The following is a 23,174-nucleotide window of genomic DNA, read 5'->3' on the forward strand; positions in this document are numbered from 1 at the left end:
AATCAGCTGTTGCAAAGCTGGCTAGTTGTTAAACATTTCCCGGGACACCATGCGGCCCGTGCCCCAGGCACAGTCAAAGTAGCCTCATCAGGACAGATGGGACCCAGGGTGGGTCCTGGAGTGGTGGCCTGTCATGGTGGACCGAGCCAGGCTGCCTGAGTCCCGGGTCCTAATCCAGGACAAGTCTCCGATTCAGGGCAGTGGAAATTTCCCCATTATGTTAGCGGCCCATGAAATATTTCATTTTAATATCTTCTAAATTCAGAAGAGAAAAATGAATATACTACCAATGAATATATAATTATGAGCCCACACTGGATTATGTTTATCTTTGTATTAATGGAGTTGCAAAATAGTTTTTGCCGCTCTGTTCTTGGACAAAGGGACTCACAAAAGTCACAGCGTGGCTCTGTGGAGGGAAAACTACACTGGACGTAGTTTTCCACACCATCCCCAGATCTTACGTCCTTCTTGGTGATGATGCCCGCTCTTGCCGTGGGTTAAATCTCCCAGGTGTAAGTGAGCCTGCCGCCGAGCTCTCTAGTCTGTTCCCCTGGTCTGCATGCCTATCCTTGCACAAACCCCATGTTGGATTTATCATCATGGTCTCGTAACAACTTCTTAAAGAATCTGTCGTTCAAGTCGTCCTTTTGTGTCCTCTCTCACTAAGGCCGACTTAGCTATTTGAGGCCTATGTGCTTCCATATAAATTTTAGAATAATTTTTGGAAAGTCTTAAAGAATCACTTGGAATCTTTATTGAAATCGCATTATATTCCTTGATTAATTTGTGGAGAATTTCAGTTTTTTGATATTGTCATCCATCTGAGAGCACAGAGAAAGGAGGTCTTCTCATTTTCTGTGTATGTGTTATATTGTAATAGAAAACACTAGAACTTCCGCCAAGATGGAGGTATAGGTGGATGTGCCGTGCCTTCTCACACAACCAAGTTTAGGGACAACTCAATATTAGCATCAGAAAACACAACCAGAACACGAAAAATTGAACTTTTCGGAAGTCCGTTAACAACAAATTCTTCAGCCGGACCGGTAAGAGGCGAAACCAGCGTCTCGTGAGGGGTTGCACAGGAGGACTCCGGTCGGACGGACCCAGGCGCGGAATCCAGACGCGAGAATCCAGACGCACGGGTTCCAAACGCAGGATTGGACCTAGCGAGCGACCGAGCAACCCACCGGGTGAGCGACTGCTGAGGAGACAGTGGGGAGGCGGTGCTGCGTGTTGACTGCGGTTGCCTGTCTGCGGGTGAGCGGACAGGTGAGGGAGTGGGCGGTTGGACCGGGGCCCGGCGGTCCCCGTGGCATGCGGCAGTGGAGGGTGCCGCCATTTCCCCGCTCTGACCACGCCCCCACATACAGCGTCACAACCCAGCGACCTGGGAGTCCAAGGCGCCGCTTCTCATATTTAAAGGGCCAGAACAGACCAAAAATGTCGCAGGAAGACCTCAAAGCCCCAGAGATAAATCTAAGCGACGAAGAAATAGCAAAACTCTCAGATGCACAGTTTAAAACACTGGTCATCAGGATCCTCACAGATCTGGTTGATTATAGCCACAAATTAGAGAAACATATGAAGGCTAAACTAAGGGAAATGAATGGAATTCCAAAGGAAACCCATAAAGATGAAAAGGAAACTGGGACTCAAATCAATGTAGTGGACCAGAAGAAAGCAAATAATGGCCAAACAGAAAAGAGTCAAGAAGCAAGAATTCAAAGAAATGAGGAGAGTCTTAGGAACCTCCAGGACATCTTTAAATGCTCCAATATCCGAATTATAGGGGTACCAGAAGGGGGAAAGACACAGCCACCAGTGGAAAAATTATTTGAACAAATAATAAAAGAAAATTTCCCCAATCTGGCAAAGGAAATAGACTTCCAAGAAATCCAAGAAGCTCAGAGAGTACCAAAAAAGTTGGACTCAAGAAGAAACACACCAAGGCATATCATAATTACATTAGCCAAAATTAAAATGAAGGAGAGAATCCTAGAAGCAGCAAGAGCTAAGGGGACAATCACCTACAAAGGAGTCCCCATCAGACTGTCAGCTGATTTCTCAAAAGAGACCTTACAGGCAAGAAGGGGCTGGAAAGAAATATTCCAAGTCATGAAAACTAAAGACCTACAACCAAGATTGCTCTATCCAGCAAAACTTTCATTTAGAATGGAAGGACAGATAAGGTGCTTCTCAGATAAGATCAAATTCGAGGAGTTCATCATCACCAAGCCCTTATTCTATGAAATGTTAAAGGGACTTATCTAAGAAAAAGAAGTTAAAGAAACATGAACAGTGAAAGAACAACAAGCTCACAGTTATTAACAACCACACCTAAAACGAAAGCAAACTAAAAGAACAGCTAGATCAGGAGTGGAAACACAGAAATGAAGATCTCAAGGAGGGTTAGCAACAGGGGAGTGGGAGGAGGAGAAGGGGGGAGAAGGTACAGAAAATAAGTAGCATAGACAGTAGATAGAAAATAGATGGGGGGGGGCAAGAATAGCATGGGAAATATAGAACCTAAAGGACTTGAGACACATGGACATAAACTAAAGGGAGGTAATGATGGGGATGGGGGGGCAGGGTGGAGGGGAATGAAGGGGGGAATAGAACAACTGTAACGGCATAATCAATTTTAAAAAATAAATTAAAAAATAAAATAAAATAAAATGAAAAAAAAAAGAAAACACTAGACATGAAGAAATTGGGGTAGAACAGAAAGAACCAGGGAGCCCTGGTGGGAGTGGGGGGACCCATCCTGCAGCACATCAGTGGCCACCACAGCTTGACAAGGTGAAGGTGATGGCCAGACAAAAGCTCGGGGTCAGCCATATTCCTGCTGGGCCCGGTGGCCCAGGCACTGGGCAGCCCTCTCAGCCAGCACCTCATTTACTCCGCCATCTACCCTGTGGGGCAGCTACCACCATCCCACCTTTATGGGTTCAGTGGGTGAGGAACTGGTCCAAGGCAGGTGCAGAGGTAGAATTTGGACCGGGCAGGCTGCCCGCCTCCTGAGTTGCTATGGTGATGGTCCAGTGACAGGGGACCCCTGCTTATTCGTGCTGAGCCTTCGGGTACATTTGGATCATGGCCCTGCCTGGCCTCAGCGTGTGTTCAGCATGTCACTTGGAGCTGCCTTTGCAGTGACCCCTGGCAATGAGGGACCACCCCTCTGCCCCTGCCTGGCCCTGGGCGGCGGAGCCAACACTCCCCACACCCTCTCCCTCTACACCAGGAAACCAGACTCACCTGGGCTTGGGATTCCCTGTGGAAGTGTCTGGGAAACCACAGCCCAGGGGCTCAGGGCTCAGGGGCGGGGTGATAACCCTTGAACCCAGGAATGCTCTGGGAGGAGGCATCAGCACCCCTGGGACGCCCCAGCCCTAGTGTGGCCCCAGCTCGCAGACTGGCCTTGTGCAGGTCACTGGGCCTCTCAGGGCCACCAGGCCTCATCCCCCACAGGGCTGGGCCGCTGAGCGAGGCTGTGGAAAGCAACCGGGAAGGGAGCTCTGACCTCCACACCCCGCCTGGTTCACGTGCTGGTTGCAGGGGGTCGTGCTTTACCCAAGGGCTCCCCCTGGTGTTTCCTGAAGCCAAGGAAGGGGGTCTCAGGAAGCCTACCAACTCCTGCTGCATCAGGTGACCCGGCACTTGACTTTTGTCACCGCACTTAATGCTCTCAGGATGAGGCATGCACCTGATCTCAGTTTTACAGACGGGGAAACTGAGGTGCGGAGGTGAGGTGGGAGAGGTGCGGAGAGGTGCGGAGACATGCCCAGGGTCACACAGCCCCCGAGTAGCAGAGCAAGGGTTTGGGCCCAGGCCCGGCAGACACCGCTCCTCCCGGGTGCAGGCTGGTGACCCTGAGACTCTGTGGAAAGGAAGCAGAGATCTTCGGTGTGAGAAGCATGGGTCTGTGAAGATAAGCCTCCAAAGCCACCAAGTAAAGGCACAGAAACTAATGATGTGGCTCAACCGAAGTGGTGTCCCCACCCTGGGGTTTTCCTTCCAGGAACACAGTGGCTTGTTTAAAACTAGGGCCCCTGCTTTGCTGCCTTCCCTCTGTTTGCCGGCCCTGTCCATGTGTGTGTGTGTGTGGGGGGGGGTTCAGGGGGCAGCAGACTGGCAGCGGGGCTGTGGGGAGGGTCTAATAATAACAATCTGCCGTCTGTAGGAGGTGCGCGACCTTCTCCAAAGCCCGCTGGAGAGCAGGGTGGTTAGGTAGGGGAGGGAGTCCCCCGATTAGTAAATAAAGACTGGGAACATGAACCTGAGGGGGGCCCAGGGAGGGGGACCAGTCCCTCTTGGTTGGGGCAGGCTCGGGGAAGGGGGCAGCGCCCTTCCGCCTCTGTCCGTCTCCCTCGTGTTAGCTTATCCGTTACCCCTCCCTCCCTCTATGGTTCATCTCTCATCTCTTCCTCTGTTTCTATCTCTGACTCTTCGTTTCCTACTGAGGAAAGCAGCACAGGGAATGACACAGCAGAGGTCCAGCCACTGGAAGTGGCATCCGTCCTGAGACACTTTCCTGGCCCGGGGCCCCGTTGGGCGGGCGCCAGACTCGCACGTCCACCTATTCGGCCACAGCAAATATTCACTCAGGGCCCCAAACGCACCAGGGCCGGGCTGAATGGGTGAGTGAGGCCACCACAGTGCCTGCTCTGTAGGCACTCAGATTCCAGGGGAGATGTGGCCTCTCTCTCCCTGCTCAGCCCAACCCCACCCCCCACCTCGGCCCCTCGGCCCCCAGGTACACGCAGCCCTGGACCCCCAGCCCACCGTGACAACAGACCAGAGGTCAAGCCACCCACAAGGCAGTCCGGAATGGGAAGAGGAGGTATCCCACCCACTAAGTGGCGTTCTCTGAAATTCAGCGTCCAGGAGACCTGGAGGGCTGGCAGCTCCCGAAGTGGGGAGACAGGCTGAGCTCGGGGGCAGGCAAGCTGGGAGGACCAACCCTTCAAAACAAACCTCCAGTTCACAACCACCCCAGTGGCCGAGGGGACGAGCCTCACTAGAGGCAGTGGGAGGGAGGGGAAGGTGGGAAGGCAGTGACAGTGACAAGAGGGCGAGAGGGCTGGAGGGAGAGGCTGGGCTCCTTTGAGGGGCTGGGCCAACAACGAGTGTCTCTAGTTGGGCTCAGGCCCTGACTGAGGCCAGAAGGCGGGCGATGGCAGGGATAGGCTGCTTTGCCAGGAAGAGGAGGGGTGGGGACAGAGTGGAAGGGGTGAGGGTATCACTCTGTGCTGGCCGGGTCCCAGGACTGAAGGAACTTCAGATGCCTGCAGTCCTGGATTTGTGGACTTTCAGACCCAAGATGAATCTGGATGTGACCTTCGAGGTCAGGTGGTCCTACCTGGTCCTCATCCCCTGCCCCCTCCACTTTGTACGATGTAGAAACTGAGACCAGAGGGAGGCAGGGAGCTGTCCAAGGTCACAGAGGGGGTTGGAGCTGAGTCCAGAGCACAGGGCGGCCCCTATTCCTGCGACACGGTGCGGGTCTGCTCAGCTTGGGCGGTGCCGGAAGACGGCCCGGTACTCGGCCTTGGGAAGTAGAGCACGATGATCCAGCAGAAGATGAAGACGCCTGCAGGGAGGAGAGGCAGCGGCTGGGCCCGGGAAGCCGACGGGGCTGGGCAGCCTGGCCGGCAGCTGCCCGGAGGAGAAAGAGCCCCACTGTAAAAGTTCAGGATCTTATGGGAAAATCAGTTTCCATGTACCGAAGGCCTCCTATGTTCCCCACGTGCCTTATCTCAGCTATTCATTATGAAATCTGGCGAGGTTGGTGCGGGATTTTTCCCAACTGTGCAGATGACTGCACAGTTGGGATAGAGGCAACTGGGTCCGAGGAGCCGAGTGACTTGCCGGGGTCACAAGTGAAGCCTGGATTTGAATCCAGGCCTGCCTGTCCCCAGTGTTCCCAGCCATGATGACACACAGTTTCATGAGGCACTGGGAGCCAGGCCTGTTTTTGTGGGCTTGCACCAACTGGGTCCAGGCCACGGGGGTTCCCTGGAGGAGATGAGACTGTGGACCAAGGCCTGGGTAGGCAGGCTGTGAGGCTTCTTTAAGCTGTGTGCATGAAAGGGGGGGTGTGTAGACCAGAGAGGAGGGGTGCACGCAGAAAACCCAGAGCACCTGCCCCTTTGCTGGGATATCAGAGGAAGGACCCTGTGGGGGCAGGAAGCAGAGGTATCAATCATTTCCTCCACTAGTCACTTCCTTCCGGCCTCCACAGTTCCTTGGAGACTCTGTCCATGTTATGTGGCCTCCTGGTAACTTCTGGTTGGACTAGAGATGGACACCTGACTAAGATGGCCCAATCGGATCCTTCATTTTCTTAACAGTGTAGAAGAGATGGAATCGGACCGTAGTCACTAGACTTGGAAGGTCATGTAGGGTTGAGGCGACCACCGTGGGCAGCCACTGGGGGGCCGTGGGTAGGAATGGGCCAGTGGAGAGAGAAGCATGGAGGGGTTTCCACAGAGAGAAGAAGGTGAGAGGCCACGTGTGGCTCCAGAAGAAAAAGATGGAGAAAGTGTCTGCTTTTCCTGAGCTTGGCACCAGCTCCCATGAAGTCAGCCAGCCTTCCGCCCTGGGGCTTCTGGGAGAGCCCTGGATGTTTCAAATCAGTGCCCTCGATTTGGGCTGGCCTGAGTGGGACCCTGTTTCTTGCAAACCACTCCTTCCCCGCCTCCCGACACTCCTGGTGCAGATGAGGCAGCCGGCCTCCTCCCTGGGCCTCCTCACCTTGGAAGGAGTTGAACAGTGCGAAGACATAGATGGTGGACAGGCCCAGGGGCGTGAGGATGGCCAGCCCCCATGTCATGCCCACCAGGCTTGAGAGGCCCAGCAAGGTGAGGACCCCCTTCCATTTCTGCCGCTTCTCCTTGCCCGCCGTGGCACTGGGCAGAGTGAAGATCTTCCAGGCCACCAGGCCCAGGACCACGGTGTTGAGAAGGTAGGTGACGAGGAAGTAGCCATGGACGGTGATGTAGAGGGCAGTTTTGTTACTGAACCAGCACCTGGCGGAGGTGGGTGGACATTGGGACTGGGCCCGGTACCCCCTGACCAGCAGGCCCTGGGTGGTCTCCCCAGCTGACCCTCGATGACCAGGAAGATGCCTTCCTTTCCCCACCTCCACCCGTCAGTCCCCCGCTCCCCAGGGGAAGGGCTCTTAAGCGACTCCAGTCTGCCGTCTCTTTAGACCAGTGCGGGCAAAGGGGTCCACTGGGCCCCAACCACATGTTTTGTTTGCCCCACATTATGTTGTACAAAGACTGAGTTGATGACCACCCTTTAAAAAGTAGGACTGGCCTTGGCTGGTGTGGCTCAGTGGATTGAGCACAGGCCTGTGAACCAAAGGATAGCTGGTTCGATTCCCAGTCAGGGCACATGCTTGGGTTGCGGGCCAAGTCCCCAGTTAGGGGCGTGCAAGAGGCAGCCACACGTTGATGTTTCATTCCTTCTCTTTCTCCTTCCCTTCCCCTCTCTCTAAAAATAAATAAATAAAATCTTAAAAAAAAAAAGTAGGACCATTGGCATAAACATCTTTCTGCTCTTCTTGTAAAACCATACACCTGGCCGCTGCCCATTAGGTGGGTGTGTAACTGCCAGTCAACCGCAGTCCCCACCCAGGCCACCACAGGCACTTTGTTACCACCTACTGGACCCTGTGACCCCCCCACTTTGAGGCCCAGGGGACAGGACAAAGGCCTCACCAGCCCCCCTTAAGCACAGAGTCATGGGCCTGGGACAGGCACCTGGGAGGGGCTCAGCTCTGCCCCCTGCCCTCTGCACTTCAGGGTGAAGAGGCAGAAAAGCACGTATATCAGCCCACCTCCCCCTTTGCTCCATTGGGCTGATGAGGAGACTGAGGCCCAGGGGGAGGACAGGCTTGCCCATTGCCACAGAACAACTCAGAGGCAGAGCCAAATAGGACCAGAGCCGCTGGGAATGTTGGGCAGGTTATGCCCTGCACAAGGGCAGCTGGCTGAGGGGGCAGGTGGGAGCTGAAAGCCAGCTGAGTGCCCAGCACGGCAGGTTAAGGGTAGGATACACTCTATAAAATGTGTTCCAAAATGCCATGTGGGCCGGTGGTGGGCCAGGCAAGAGCAAGGCATCCGCCTCCTGGTCCCGTGCCCTCTCCTGCTTCTCAGGGCCCCTCTCTCACTGCATCCTCTCCCCAGGCCTCAGTTTACTCCTGCGGGTCATGAACTGGATCTGAGGGTCCTTCACCTTAACCTACTCCATCTCTCCACCCAGGTTTCCCACCTCCCTCAATATGTGCAGCCAGGGCCCTGACGTCACTCCCGCTGCCACAGCCGCCACTCACAGCTCCAGTGTGATCCTGCGCTCCTGGTCTCGGATGGTGTACAGGCCATAGCTGTTGGCACCCCCAGTGCCGATGACCATTAGGGCTGGCAGGCCTGGGTGGGGGGAGGAGGCATGGCATTGCTGGGACTCCTGGGACGTGCTCTCCTCCAAACCCCCTCCAGCTGCCCATCCTGCAAACCCTGAGCCTGTCTGAGAGATGGAGCCGCCACTCTCCCCTGGGCTGCTCCTCTCCCTGCCCCTTCAGGGCCAGCCGCCCCCTCTGCCCACCCAGGCAACACCTACCCCAGCCCACCAGGCTCAGCTTTAGGAAGTAGTGCCCGAAATAGGTGTTAAAGACCCTGATGATGAGCAGGTAGAGGTGGAAGGCTTCCAGGCCCATCCAGGTGAAGACACAGAGCAGGAAGTAGTGGAAGATGGCCCCCCGGGTCCAGCAGGCGACAGGGGACAACTTCGGGTCATGCTCCAGATTGATGAAGAAGGTTAGGTTCAGGAGGAACAAGCTGACGCTGAGCGCCACATGGATCTTGAGAGCATCTTCTGACTCGAACCTCTTCAGGGAGAACCTGGGGGCAAAAGGGCCAGTGAGAGGCTGTGAGAGGCCACAGCCTCCCTGGATCTCTCCGTCCACCTCCTGTGTCCCACCCCTGCTGCAGCCAGAGCACGAGTGCCCTCGGACTCTGGCCCAGGAGCCCTCTCAGGGTTCCTGAGACCCTGCTGGCCTCAGCCCTCAACTCGGTGCTTCAGCCAAACTGCACACCTTGTGATTCCCCGAATGCATCCTGTTTTTCCCACGCTTTGCTCTTTCCCTTCCCTCCACTCTCAATGGTTTTCCCTGCTTTGTCTTCAGATCTCTGCTTGGGCACTTCCTTGTGGGGAGGCTGTCTCTGAACACCCCTGATCCCAGGCTGTTTACTGTCCCCTCATCACTGGAGCTGGGCCTTTGTTAGCTCAAACCCCAGCCAATCAGGGCGGTCGGTCCCGTGAGCACGTGGGGCGCAGTCCCACAGGGGCACATGGCCCAGGTTAGATCAGTAAAGCTCAACTCTGGTGTGCATGGGATAAAGCTGCACAGAGTGTACACGCCTGCATGTGGAAAACGGCAACAACTCGACGGGGCCTGTCTTCTAGGTGGTGACTCTGGACCAACGTCAGTTTCCTGGTTTTGATATTGTACTGGAGTTACGTAAAGTATCATCGTGGAGGAAAACTGGATGGAGGAAGCATGGGACTCTCTGTACTGTTTTCTCCACTTCCTGTTAGTCTACAATGATTTCAAAGTTGAAAAAAACTTAAAAGACTCGGATTCTGGGGCTCAGTGTAGGACAGGAACTGGCTCGGCAGCTAAGACGCTAAGAGGCGCGTCTGGGGCTCCCCGGGCCCCTGAGTGGGGAGAAGCCGCCCCACACGACAAAGCAGCGTGCAAAGCTATGAGCAGCAGAGGGACCCCGATTCCTGGGGACGGCGCCGTGGCTCCCACTGCAGCCTGGTTTTCCGGTTACATGACCCACACGTTCCTTATTACGTTTAAGCCAATTTGAGTCTAGCTTCTGCCATTATAGTGGGAATGGCCCAAATGAATTTCGACCTCCAAGCCCATTTTACAGATGAGGAAACTAAGGTTTGGAGAGGATGTCAGTATGATTCTACACGATCAGGGTGCCTTTGACCCAGCCCCGCTGCTGCCTCTGAGGACAGGAGGGAGAAGGAGGCGTCACCCACCTCAGGACAGCAAAGATGATGGTGAAGGCCAGGAAAACCATGGAGGCTCCGCAGCCAGCCTGGGAAATTTTTGTGAGGGCCTGCACCGTGACCTCGTCCAAGACTGGCCTCTGTGGGCGATACCCCCAGACAGGACCCCATCAGTTGGAGGCCAGGAACCATCCTCCCTGGGACAGGAGTCTGGGCACCTCCTGAGCTGCTGGGATCAGGGTGGGTGGGCTGTTACCAGCAGCAGGGCAAAGAAGGTCAGGTGGTCACAGCGGCAGACAGTCCTCTCCGTGCTGAACTCTGTGGAGCAGCCTTCGGAAGACCAGTCTCCCGTTGACCCTGGGTAGGAGGGGAGGGGATTATAAGGAATGAGAGGGAGGAAAAAAGGAAGAGACCAGAGAGGAGGGGAAGGGAAGGGAATGAAGAGGAGGGAAGAGCTGGGAGGGGCCTTGCACCCCTGAGGGAGCCCACGCCCTCCCACCTGTCCTACCCAGAGAAGGTCCGCCAAGCCCTACCTTTAGTCACATCCCAGAATACGCAGGTGAGGGTCATGTTCTGAAAGCAGAGAATGGAAGTCAGAGGACAGACAGGGCAGGTTGGGAGAGGGGAGAGAGCCACACGGAGGGAGGCGGGAGGCCGGCGTGCTCCCTGGTGTCAGCACGCATGCGCACTGGGGAGAGAGCGAGGCTCACCCCTCGGTCACGTGGGAACACCCGCTGCACCATGTGATGGCCGCTGGTCAGCACATGAGACCGGGAGTGTGGTGACAGGCAGTTGGCGGGGGGGGGGGGGCGGTTCTTGTCTGCAGGGGGGTGTGTACTGCTGAGGGTGTGCATGTGAGATGTGGGCATGCCAGGTCTGTGCACACCTCCGGGCGCATGTGGGTGCGTGTGCACAGGTGGACGGGTGTCCCTGGGCACAGTGGTGTGTACGGCCCTAGTGGCTTCTCCAGGGTGGGTGTGGAGGGTGGGTGGTGCGGAGTCCTGTGCTTGTCTATTCACGTGCCCAGGGGTGCCCACCCGTCCGTCTGCCTCTGAGTAACTGCCAGGCCTGGGAGGGGCCAGGGGGCTCACGGGAGGCAGCCGCTGGTGGGAGAAGGTGATCTCCAGAGGCTCCACGAGCCCGGTAACACGCGTGCGGCCCACTCTCAGGCCCACCAGGCGGTTGTTCAACACACTGCCATCATTCTCCAGGCTGAGCCTGGGGCCCTGTGGAGGGAAAGGAGAGGGGCCCGGCTGCAGAAGAAGCCTCCTGGGGGCCTCCGGGACCCGTGGCCCTTGCCTGGAGGGCAAAGTCTGAGACCAGGGGAGCAGGGGACCAAGAGGTCACCCCACCTGCTGCTTCCTATGGTCTTTTGCTCGGACTGGACCAGGGCAGACCCTACAGTCTCCCTCACTGGCCTCCGGGCCTCCTCTGCCCTCTTAACCTGAGGGTGCAGGGCCCGAAGAAAAATCAGCCCACAATACAGGGCAGTGGGTGCCCATGAGGCAGGGGCGGAGTGAGCACCTGGCCACACCAGCACATAGGCATACGCATGTCTGTGCGTGAGCAGATACACGTCTCTGGGGACACACATGGGGCACTTGGCAAGGGTACACCTGCTCACATGGATTGTGTGTGAACCAGGAACAGGAAAGCATATGCATGTTTGTGCATGCACAGGGACCCACGGGGGACAGGGCCTCACTTAGGATACACAGGCAAGTCCAAGGGCACAGGTGTGTGGGACCAGTGTACTTCGGAAGTACACGGGTCCTAGAGACCTGGATCTGAGATGAGTGTGGGCTGCTTGGAAAACATCCCCAGAGACTCGTCCCCTCTGCCCTCCCCATCCTCAGGGAAGACTCCACGGACAGCAAGTTCAAGCACTGCTTGGTGAGCCTCAGGGCCTCCCTGGGCTGCCATCCAGCTTCTCCTCACCTTGAAGAGATTCCCCGCACCGATGTCCAGGACAGACACAGCCAAGCGGACCTCCGACCTGCTGCCCTGCAGGGACGCGAACAGGCTCCTGGGCAGCCGGACTCTGTCAGGGAACTTGTGCTTGTCCTCTGGGACCTGCCCTGGAATCTGTAACCACAGACCCAGTGGTTCCTTCCTTACCCAAGGATTCCAGCCCCCAACACAGGTGCTGCCACTCCTCTACAGGGAAGGGAAACTGAGGCACACTGGGTGGAGGGGCAGCACCTGAGGACCTTAGCTCTGAGAGGCAGAACATCTGGGGACACAGCCCAAGCTCCGCCCTGTCTAGGCCGTGAGCCCCTGGACAAGTCCCAGCACACACAGAGCCTCTGTTTTCCCAGAATGGAGAATGGAGGTGACCAGGGGCCTGTGTGACCACCTGCGAGGTGGAGTACGCTGCGAAGAGAGGACACCTGGACACACTCCATTTGCAGGTGTGGGGGAGAGTCAGCTGTGGTGCACATGTGGCCAGGGTCCCGACAACCCCTGTGGCCCTATAGGGCGTTACAGGGATCGCATCTGGCTTCTGACTGAGGAATAAGTGGAAAGAATAAGACCAAAGCTAAGAATGCTCGAAATGTTAAAATACCTTTCACTGGCAAATGCAAAGCAGGTCTTGTTCATTCTCCGACCTCACTGTTCCCTGGAGCCGACCCCACCTGGTCCCGCCCGATCCCACCCGGTGCTTCCTCACGAGCATGCCGCGGGCAGAGGATCAGCGTAGCTAAGGGTTGGAGCTGAGGGCTCCGGCCTTCTCCTTCCCTGTCTGCACACTTGTCAAAAGGACATGTGACTTCTGGAGCCAGGGCACACCCCGCGCAGAGGGCTCGGCTGATTGGAGGACGTGATAAAGGGTTGAGAAGGACTCTATCCATCCTCCATCTCCCCATCTCCAGACAGACCCAGAAGTTCCTCCTACCCACTGCCTGCCCTTCCACGCCCGGCTTTATTCCTGAAGGAGACTGCACCCTCGCCATGCCAAGCACTCCCTGCGAATTATCTCATTTGCCCCCCCCCCATAATCTTGAACTTGGGCAACACTACCATCACTTTACATATGGGAAACTGACTCTAAGAAAATGTCAGTAATTTGCCCAAGATCACAATAGCCAGTAAGGGGCAGAGCTGGGATTTGAACCCAGACAAATGTATATCCAGAGACTGCCCATTCAGCCCTTGGCAGGACCACCAGTTCTGCACCTGGCTTCACTTGCTTCACATGAGCCCCTGGGTGGAAAAGCTCACAGCAGCTCTGGGCTTTGAAGGAGTCACAGAGCTCATTTTACAGATAAGACGCCAGGGATTTCCCCTCTTGGTGCGGGGTGGGGGGGCGGGGAGAAGGGGCACCACCAGGCGCTGGAACTCAGTCTCCTCATGCTCCATTCAGTGTCTCCCAAATGTCTCACACTAGGAACGGAGATAATCTGTCACCGGGACCCACGCATCCATGAACTCACTGGCACCCACGACTAGCAAGGTGGCAGAGCCCCACCAAAAGAGACACATTTTGATAAGCACCAAGCGCAGAATTTGGAAAATTCTGAAAAATATGCCCAAGGAAAGCAGGCCACAGGTGGGGGTCGAGGGGGGAGCTCTTCACCTGAGAGGGGGTCAGAGAGAAGTGCAGGTCGTCTGAGATGTTGGTGCTGACGTTCTTAACCAAAGCCTTCAGAAAAGACAAGTTCATGGCCTTCTCCTGGCTCCCTTCCACCAGGTAGTTCTCGTAGTCCAGCCAGTATCTGCAAGAGGCCGGGGGTCAGAAGCCACGTCGGGCTCTGAAAGCTGCATCGCCCGGTCACCTAGGCCCCAGTCCGGGTGACAGGAGGTAATAGGTCATGGGTGATGGTCATCAGGCTTTGGGACAGGAGGGGTGACCCAGAATATCACAGGAAAGACCCCGAGGTCACCAAGGAGAAAAGGGGTGGCAGGGGACCAGTCCAAGCTTGTCCCAAGGGATTCCAGCCAGAACTTCCTCTGAGTAGTTCATGCATTTGTCTTTTTGTGATAAGCTTCTTATAACATAAAATTGATCCTTTTAACCACTTTAAAGTGCACCATCCACCCCCCTGCAAAGGAAACCCTTGTGCCCATTAAGCACTCCCTTCCTTCCCTCTTCCCCTAGCCTCTGGCAACCACTAATATGCTTTCTGTTTCTGTAAACTTGCCTATTCTGCATATTTCATATAAATGGAATTATGTGGCATCTGTTTTTGTTTTTTTCTGCCTGGCTTCTTTTACATAGCATAATGTTTTCAAAGTTCATCTATGTTGTAGCATGTAAAAGGAATTTCATTCCTTTTTACGGATGAATAATATTTCATTGTGTGGATAGATCACACTCTGTTTACCCATTTATCCACGGATGGACATTTGGGTTCTTTCCAGGTTTGGGCTACTGTGACTAGGGCCGCTACAAACAATCACATACAAGCTTTTCTTTGAAGGCCTGTGTTGGATTCTTCTGGGTATATACCTAGGAGGGAAATTGCTGGGCCATATGGTGATTCTATGTTTAACTTCTCAAGGAACTCTCAAGCTGTTTTCCACAGCAGCTACACGCTTTTACTTCCCTGCCAACGATGTCTGTTTCAATTTCTTCGTATGCTTGCCAACAATTATTTTTATTATGTTTTTAATTGGTGCCATCCTAGCGGGTACAAAGTGGTATCTCATTGTGGTTTGAGCGTGCACTTCCCTAATGTGTAATGATCTTGAGCGTGTTTTTATATGCTCATTGGTCTTTGTACATCTTCGGAGAATCTCCTGAGTGTTTTAAACTGTGGGACGATAATTGTGTCGGGTGAGTGAGCATGTCATAGCATTTCTTGAGTGCTGACTGTGTACTGGGGATTCAGTCTTTAGAGAATGAGATATATGGAAACCGACTTATGGGAACTGAGCTGTTCTGGAAACCACACAGAACACAAAAGTTAATCGGCATTTATTTTACCACAGCTCCCTCGCTTCTGCTACCCTATCAGGGCGAGGTACGTTCATAGCGCTCTCCGTGGTACTGAAACCTAACTGCACTCCAGGTTTCTTTACCTAAACCTGGGGTCCTAAGATCTGCTTGCTGCCTGGGGTACAGGCTGAGACAGCAATGAGAGGCAAGAGGGGGTGGGAGGCAGATACAGTCAGATCAAGGCTGTTGGAGAGGAACAGCTATGGAGGGCTGGCCCGGGAGACAGAGGGAGGCTTTTATTTTGACATGGTTTTTGAACACTCAGTTATCAAGGGGAAAACTTCTAAAGAAACCACAGAAACAAATATTGCCCCATACTGAGAGTAAGCCATGCAAATATGTGCAAATGTGCTTGGGTAGAGCAGGCAGTTAGAACACCATCAAGCCAGAAACAGTGGGGAGAGTTCGTCCGAATCCATTGACAGAGCTACTTCAATTGTGTCTAGCTTTTATTTACCTTCGAAAAACTAAACGAACAAGTATTGTGGTTATCATTGTTATCAAGTAAAATAGTGAACTGCATTTCATTATATATATATATATATATATATATATATATATATATATATATATCCTCATGCACTTAAGTTTTTTGGGGAGGGGCTTATAAAACAACCCAATTTACTTTCTCAAAGAAAGATATTCTCATCTGGTTTTCAAGCCACTTTCAAAAATTATTTTAGTCGTGAGATATAACATATTTAAAAAGTCTAAAGCATAACTATACCAAAGACTTTTTCATTACAACACTGACACCCATCGAAGCATCATCTTCCTTGTCTGACATTACTATAGCTGCTCAGATTTCTTTTGTTAATACCTGTCTTTCTGCCTTGTGCCTATTTTTTCCTTCATGGTAAGTGGTCTGACATCCAACAACTTGTCTTCTACCCTGGAGGGGATGTCTTGATACCCTCAAGACATCTGAATGCCCAGAAAGTTCAATGAGGTGAGGGACCCCTGAATTCTTGTGGGGTTTATCTCCCATCCCTTAGTTCACCTTATGTCTTCATAAGGCATCTTAAGTCCTTGCCCCTTTCTGCTGACTAAATCAGATCAGCATGGTGCTGTCAATGTAGCGAACTGGTGATGCTTTGTAGAATGTCAAAGTTAGTAAGGTCTCTGTGAAGTGTATCATGACAGATGGGGAGGATTGACACGGTCTCAGTGAAACACTGTGGCAGAATATCGTTGGCTGTGCCAAGTAAAAATAAAGGGCTCTGGTAGTCCTTGACAATGGGTGTGGAGAAAAAAGTTTCAGCCCCGTAAGAGGTGCATACCAATTACCAGGGGCTGTGTTGATTTATTCAGGGAAACATTCATTCACCTGGGACTGTGGCTGCAATTGGACCTTCCACCTGATTAAGTTCAGGATGGTCCGCAGTCCTTCTCCAAGGCCCACCTGACTTCTGGTGAGTCACCTGGTTGGGATAGGTATCACCACCTCTGAGCCTTTCAAATCTCTCCTGGGGGCAGGGATATGGTTTTGTTTCTGGCTTACTGTCTTGGGAGAAGACATTTCAGGAGCTTCCCCTTAGCTCTCCAATGTGATGCCTTCCCCAAAGCAACTCAATGGAGAAAGTATAGTCTTTTCAACAAATAATGCCCAAACAATTAGATACCCAGATGCAAAAATAGTAGTAATAACAATATAAAGTTAGACATTTATCTCTCATTGTGCACACACAAAAAAACTAATTCCAAATGCATAACCTAATTACGAGAGCTAAAACCATTTATTTGTGGGAAAAAATGGGAGAAAATCTTTGTAACCTTGGGCTAGATGAAATTCCTTTGACTTGATATGATATCAAATACACACACAAATTTCTATTGAACTTCATTGAAATTAAATGTGTTGATCTTCAAAAGATATCATGAGAAAAATAAGAAGACAAGACATACACTGGGAGAAAATATTCACAAGTCATGCATCTGATTTTTAAAAACTTGCATATATACTAAGTTCCTAAAACTCAGTAAGAAGAAGATAGCCCAATTTTTTTAAAAAGGGAGGGAAAAATTTGAATAGTTATTTTACCAAAGAAAACACACACATGCCTAAGGAGCACAGAAAAAGATGCTCAGCATCATTAGTCCCTTGCGAAAAGCAAGCTAAAGTCACGGCGAGATCTCGCATTACATACACTAGGTGGCTGTCACCTCAGAGACTGGCAATACTGCAAGGATGGATGGGACTTCAGCTCTCATCGTCTGGGCCTATGTGTGTCCCTCCGTGACCCCCAGGGCCCAGGTGACACAGGGCTGGCTTATGTCTGCATCCACAGGCTCAGAGGGGTCTCATCAGGTGGGTTGGGGAGAAGGGGTCGAACAACAGGGTGCAAAGATAAGATGGGAGCAGTGGTTTCTGGGGGGCCTGGGGGCAAAGAGCCCCATTCCCTCCTTCCTCCCCACCCTGGCAGGAGCCCCAGATTCCTGCTCCAGCTCAGAGGGCCTGGTTACCTCTGCAGATTTCCCAGATCACAGGATTCATTGCTCGACCGCTCACACTTTGTGAAGCACTTGGCAGTGTTCTCGAGATAGAAGGTTTCGTAATGGTCCTTATTGATGAGCCCCAGGCAGACGTTCCTTGAGTCCTCGGAGTGGGGGCTTCTTGATGCAGGGGTGCTTGTGAAATTTTCCTCACCTGAGGGAGGGAAGCAGAGTGTGAATGGGCTGGGTGGGGAGGGGCAGCAATGGCTCCAGAGTCCAGTGGTGCAGACTAGAATTCCAGCTCCGGTCCATTCACCCTAACGCTGTGCACTTGAGCTGGACTCATACCTTCCCTGGGCCTTGGGTTCAAGGTGAAAGGAGATACTACCTTCCATCTTGCAGGGCCAGTGGGATGCTTTGGAGAAAAAGCATATGAAGGGCTTGGGCATATGGCTCTGCAGATAAAAGGTTTGATATGTTAGTGGTAGTAACCTCTACCACCTCCTCCAAGGAGTCTGCCTGGCTTTTTTGCAGTTGTTTTACATTGGACTTTCCAAAACCCTTGCAACTGGGGCCTCCTGGTGTAACTCTTGGATGTATAGTCTTCCCACATTCCCATCACACACGACCTCACATGACCTTCTGAGGTGAGTAGAGAACACGGCAAGCTGAGGCCCCTGGAACATAGTGACATAAACAAGGTCACCAGCTAGTTGGAGATGGCTCCAGGACTACAGACCAGCTTTTGTGACTTCCAGGTCAGTTCCCCTTCACCTGGTACAGAGGATGAAGAGGAAGCTTTGGGCTGCTTATGAGCTGTGTGACTTCAGGCAAGTTACTTCAACTCTGTGAGGCTCGATCTTCCCATCAGCCAAATGAGGCTAATGATGCGTCATTTGCAAGTTTGGGGGACGATTAGAGGTCATAGCCATAAAGGACATAGCTCACTGTGGCTGTTCAAAGAGCCAGCAGTGTTTATTACAGGAGGTGAGAAATTCCTTGTAAAACTATTTGTATCTTTATATATTTACATGGGGTGAATGAGGGCGTCTATGTATTTATCTATTTATGAACAGAAGTATTACATTCAGAGAGTTAAAAAAATTAAATTGTGTCCAAAGACACACAATGAAAAGTAACAGTCCTACGGATCCCAAGTTACTCTCTGGAGTTTACCAATGATGACAGTTTATTGCGCCAGCTTCCAGAAGTTTTCTGTGCACATGTTTGTACTAAATCATTTAAAAACTTACATGGAGGGAATCCCTTCGCAATAGCCCTTGAAGAGCTTTCAACATCAGCACATACTGACTCACTGCATTCTTTGTATATTTGCACACTCTTCCATTATACGGGTGTTCAAACACTTACTGAATCTGACCTCTGTTGGTGAGTGTTTAGAGTTGTGGCTGAACTTTATGGCTATTGAACACAGTTGCTTCCACCTTGGTCACAGGATACATCCCTAGCGTCAGAATTTCTGTGTCAAAATACGTGCTTTTAAAGATTGCTAGCTAATACTGAAGTTCCTTCTGGAAGGGGGGCAACTTTCACCGACGCCCAAAGTGACCGAGAGAGACTCACCCACATGCTCAGAATCTCAGACTTTACCAAACATTCGCATCTTTGCCAGTCTGGAGGGTGAACCTGAACTTCGTTTCCATTGAAGGAGGAGGTTGAGCGTCCATTGGTATGTCAGTTTGTGTGAGCAACTTCGTCAAATCCGTTATCCATGGTGAAGGGGGTCTTAACAGTCTGTGCCTTTTCACCTCTGGCAGGCCAGGAGCTATCAGGGTGGGGGGCTACCTTTGAGGGGTGCAGTGCCAGGCTGAGGCAGCCAAGAGACATGGGCCTTTCATTTTCTATACCCTTCTCCAGTGTTTGATGTTTTCTCTTAAATCCCACACAATATTACTCTCACAATAAAAAAAATAGTTTATTTTAAAGACAAAAATAAAATACGTGGTAAAGATAATGGCAGGTCCAGGTTAGAGTAAATGCACAGTAAAAAAATAACATTTTAGAGTGGATTTCTATGACCAGATAGAGATTCATGTGCATGGATGCCGTAAGTAGCTTATAAAGAAACTTTAAATTTCTGTTAGGTTATAAAGATACTCACAGTACATTGTTTAATGGAGAAAAACACATGATAGAGGAGTGTATGTATAATTTGATCCACATTTGCTTTTTAAACAAAAGAGGAAGAGAAAGAGAGGAAAAGAGAAAGAATGAGGGGGGCGGGGAGGGGGGGCAGGGAGGGAAAAGCAGGGGAGGAAGTGGGGGAAGGAAACTGGGGGCCTGGAGGGGAGATCCCGTTTTCACGTCAGTGAGCCCAGCAGTGTGGCCCAGGGGTCAGGCACCAGTGCTGTGACACAGCCTCCCTCCTGGCCTGCTGTCAACTCTAGCGCTGTCACGTCTGGGAAGCTGTTGACAAGCGTCTAGTGCTGAGAAAGGTCACCAAATACCGTTTTTGTGACTGTTTCTGGAAGGCACCAGAAGCACACAGCCCGGACAGGGAGCCTCTGGCGCAGGCCAGTGCGTGGAGGGTGCCGCTTCCCCCCTGCAGATGACCCCTTCTCTAGTCCGCTCTGTCCCAGAGGCTGGCCTCGGAGGACCACCTCAGTCTAGATTCAGATGGGGAGCAGGCTGGAGGTCAGAGGGCAGGGCGGTGCTTGCCGCTCCTCTTGCCCCTACAGCCCCTCCCCATGGCTCCGTACCAGGGGCCTGCTTCTCCCTCCTGCCCGCACAGCTTCCCTGGCCTGCATCCCCCTTCGTGGTCCCGCTACCCCTTCGTACACCTTTGTAAAGTGTCTTTTTATTAGAGAGTGTCTGCTTCCTACTGGGTCCCCATCATGGTCCTGACCCCTCCGAAGCCCCCTGGTCACTGCTAGACTGTGAGCCCACTGAGGGCAGGGGCCACACGCTGTACCAGTGCAGGGCCTGGCACCGCACAGAGGTCACCACCAGAACTTCATGAATGAATGAATGAATGAATGGGCAAATGGGTGACTGACCCATAAATACACACAAAGAAAGGAGTCTGACCTCTAGATATAAACCTCCCGAGGCTCCTTACACCATTGCAAGGCTGGTGCTTTGCCTGAACCGGACAGACCACTCACATCACCACAGCGTACACTCGGCCACTAGGAGCAGCCTTGGAGGCCCGGCCAGCGGATTACAGCTTTTGCGAAGGGCCCAGGGTCCTTAGGATGCCCTGAGAGACCGTGGGACAGCCACCCTTGGTTATCAAGTTGATTAATCCATCAAGTGTGGCCTGCCAGCCTGCTTGGCACCTCCCCAGCCACCAAAAGGACAGTGCTGTCATTTTTCACCTTTATTTGAGCCAGGAGCTAAATTTTGCATTTCACTGAATCTCCCCATATTTGAAAAGAAGAGAATTCTTTGAAGCCCAGAGCAGTCAGCCCGTGTTCCCAAAGCTACACTACCCACTGTGAACAGACACATGGGGGCCAGTCACTGAGGAGCTGACAAGGCACTGAGATGACAGTAGTGAGCAGAGAGCACCCCCCCAAGGGATGGACAGCAAGGACAAGTCCTGGGGTCCTCCATCTGCCCCTGGAGAATGGCCACACATGTGTAAAGCTAATACCAAAGCAGGCAGAAGAGTCTGGTTCCCGGCTTGGGTGACTGAGGACTGTGGGGCCCTTGTGGGGACAGGGAGAAGGAGCCGGTGGGTGGTGTGGGTGGTGGAGGGCCCTGCAAGCCCTGCTGGCCTCAGCCTGCAGGGTGGCCCAGCCCCTTCCCCAGCAGCTCAGAGGCCAGCAGGGGAAGAGCTTGTCCAGAGCCTCCCTGGGTCCCTGAGCCAGGCCTGCCAGGGAGACACAGCCCAGGTCTGGGAGCGGAGAGCGCTTTCTACACTCCCTCCATCTCCAGGGCAGTGTGGGCAAGCAAAGGGGCTCTGAGGCCTGTGTGGGCCAAAGTCTAACATCAAACTCAAGGACAAGGTTAGAGAAGGCTCTCAGACCTTCAGGGTGGGCTCCTTGGAGGATAGGCTGAGACACACCTGCTCTTTATAGCACAGGTGGCAAACACAAAGCCCACGGGCCAAATCCGGCCTCCACCTTGTTTAATCTAGCCAAGCACCTTGTTTTTACCTGGCAGCAGCACCAAGCTCCTTGCCCCTAGTTAAGGAATAGTTACATTTATACAGTCCTAAAATTACATTTGGCCTTTTGAAGGCAACTGTGAGGCTCATGTGGCCCCCAGTGAACATGAGCTTGACACACTGTTCCACACCATCCTTGTCCCTGTTACTGGGCTTCCCAGGCTTGGCAGGAGGGGATAAGGGGCCAGTTGCTCACCTGAGGCCAAGAGCAGAAGGAGCAGGAGAAGCCAGACCCCCAGGGCCCTGGGGGTCCCCATCCTGGGCCAGCCCTGCCCACACTGGCGGGAGCCCGGTGGCTGCAGCTGTCCTCTGGTCCCAGGATCTGCGGGGCCCTCCTGTACCCACCCTCCGCTGCAGCGTCATAGCTTCCTGTGGCCTCTTTGTAACCCTTCCTGCTCCATGGCGCCATCGGGTGGGTTGTGAAAGTGTGGGGACTGGGCTGTTCTCCTGCCTCACCCCATCCTGTGGCCCCTGCAGAGGGAGCCAGACTTGGCGGGAGCTGCTGGACCCACACAGGGACGCTGCTCTAGGCCCCGCCCAGGAGGGTGTGGTGGGGCTGGGGCCCTCCAGCCCCAGGGGCCTCTGTACAGTGCGCAGAGGCGGGGGCGGACCGCTGGGCAGCAGTGATGAGCACAGGCTTTGGGGTCAGACACGCCTCGCTCAGACCTTCCTCCCACGAGTGGGGGCCCCTCTGAACCTGCTTCCTCCTCTGGAACGCACACCACCATGGGCTGCCCCCCAGGACCGGCTCAGAGTGTGAGCAGACGCATTCCACGCCAGCACACAGCCCGGCTATAGGGATGAGGATGAAGATGTGGATGACGTACTAGGCCCCTTGCTCACACCTGCGGTTTGAACAAGGCCAGGCTCAAATCCATGCCTGCTGGGGACCTGGGGGAAGGGAAGGAGCCAGGCCCAGGGCCCTGTCCCTGCCCCCCTAGGCTGGAGAACACGAGAGGCAGGATGGGAGGGGGATGGGGACAAGAGCATGAGCTCTGGGGGTCGGTCAGGCGGGGGCTGACGTCTGTCCTGGCTGGAGGAACTCCCCTGAGCTGTCCGTGACCCCCAGCCTCTCGAGAAGCACACGAAGAGCCAGTGAGAGGACACCCGTGGAACCGCTGCGTCCGTTTGCACGGCCACTATCACCGCCATCCTTTTGTGATTATCATGTGTGACATCGTCATCGTGGTGGCCCAGGCAGGAAGTCGGGGCAGCAAATACTCATGGAGTGTGGTGTGAAGGAAGGGAGGGGCTGGCCACTGAGGCTCAGCTTCAGTGGCCCAAGGAAGCCATGGATGAGGCCAGGGCCCTGGGCAGGGTTCCAGCGCTGCTTTGGTGAGAGGTAAAGGGGACCCCCTGCCGAGAAGGTGTATGTCACCGGTAACCTCCTCCGGCTCACAGGGCCGGAGCAAGACCTGCTCTGCTTCGGGGGCCACCTGTGGACCCACCCAGCCCTGACTGGCCTCTATGTCCACTTCTTTCCACACAGCGTCTGGACTGTGCTCAGTCCCCTGCTGGGTCGGGGCTGCAGGAAGGCTAGGGAGGGAATGTCGGGGTCACTCATGGCTGTGGGTGGCAGGCAGGAATCCAGCATGGGGCCGCAGGCCTCGGCAGGGAAGGCTGAAATGACAGGCG

General features: G+C 53.5%; 1 protein-coding gene across 2 annotated transcripts; it reads right to left on the reverse strand.

Moving 5' to 3' along the window:
• Window positions 1-770: 770 nt before the first annotated feature.
• On the reverse strand, window positions 771-21,860 carry ADGRG3 (adhesion G protein-coupled receptor G3). 2 transcript variants are annotated; one of them, XR_008391159.1, is made up of 13 exons: window positions 21,736-21,860; window positions 17,438-17,621; window positions 13,613-13,751; window positions 11,974-12,120; window positions 11,127-11,261; window positions 10,569-10,608; window positions 10,292-10,392; window positions 10,066-10,175; window positions 8,629-8,909; window positions 8,345-8,438; window positions 6,760-7,034; window positions 5,366-5,596; window positions 771-1,207 (listed from the first exon to the last, which is right to left on the reverse strand). XR_008391159.1 is itself a non-coding variant. In XM_037141434.2 (12 exons), exons 1-12 carry the CDS (start codon window positions 21,794-21,796, stop codon window positions 5,487-5,489), a joined length of 1,677 nt encoding a protein of 558 aa, XP_036997329.2. In that variant the 5' UTR covers window positions 21,797-21,860; the 3' UTR covers window positions 4,784-5,486. The 2 variants fall into 2 exon arrangements, 1 of the variants encoding a protein (XP_036997329.2); XM_037141434.2 differs by lacking the exon at window positions 771-1,207 and having other exon boundaries at window positions 4,784-5,596.
• Window positions 21,861-23,174: the final 1,314 nt, after the last annotated feature.

This window comes from Artibeus jamaicensis, unplaced genomic scaffold (assembly GCF_021234435.1).
Source record: "Artibeus jamaicensis isolate MK-2021 breed Jamaican fruit bat unplaced genomic scaffold, CSHL_Jam_final contig_3152, whole genome shotgun sequence".
Taxonomy (NCBI): Eukaryota; Metazoa; Chordata; class Mammalia; order Chiroptera; family Phyllostomidae; genus Artibeus; species Artibeus jamaicensis.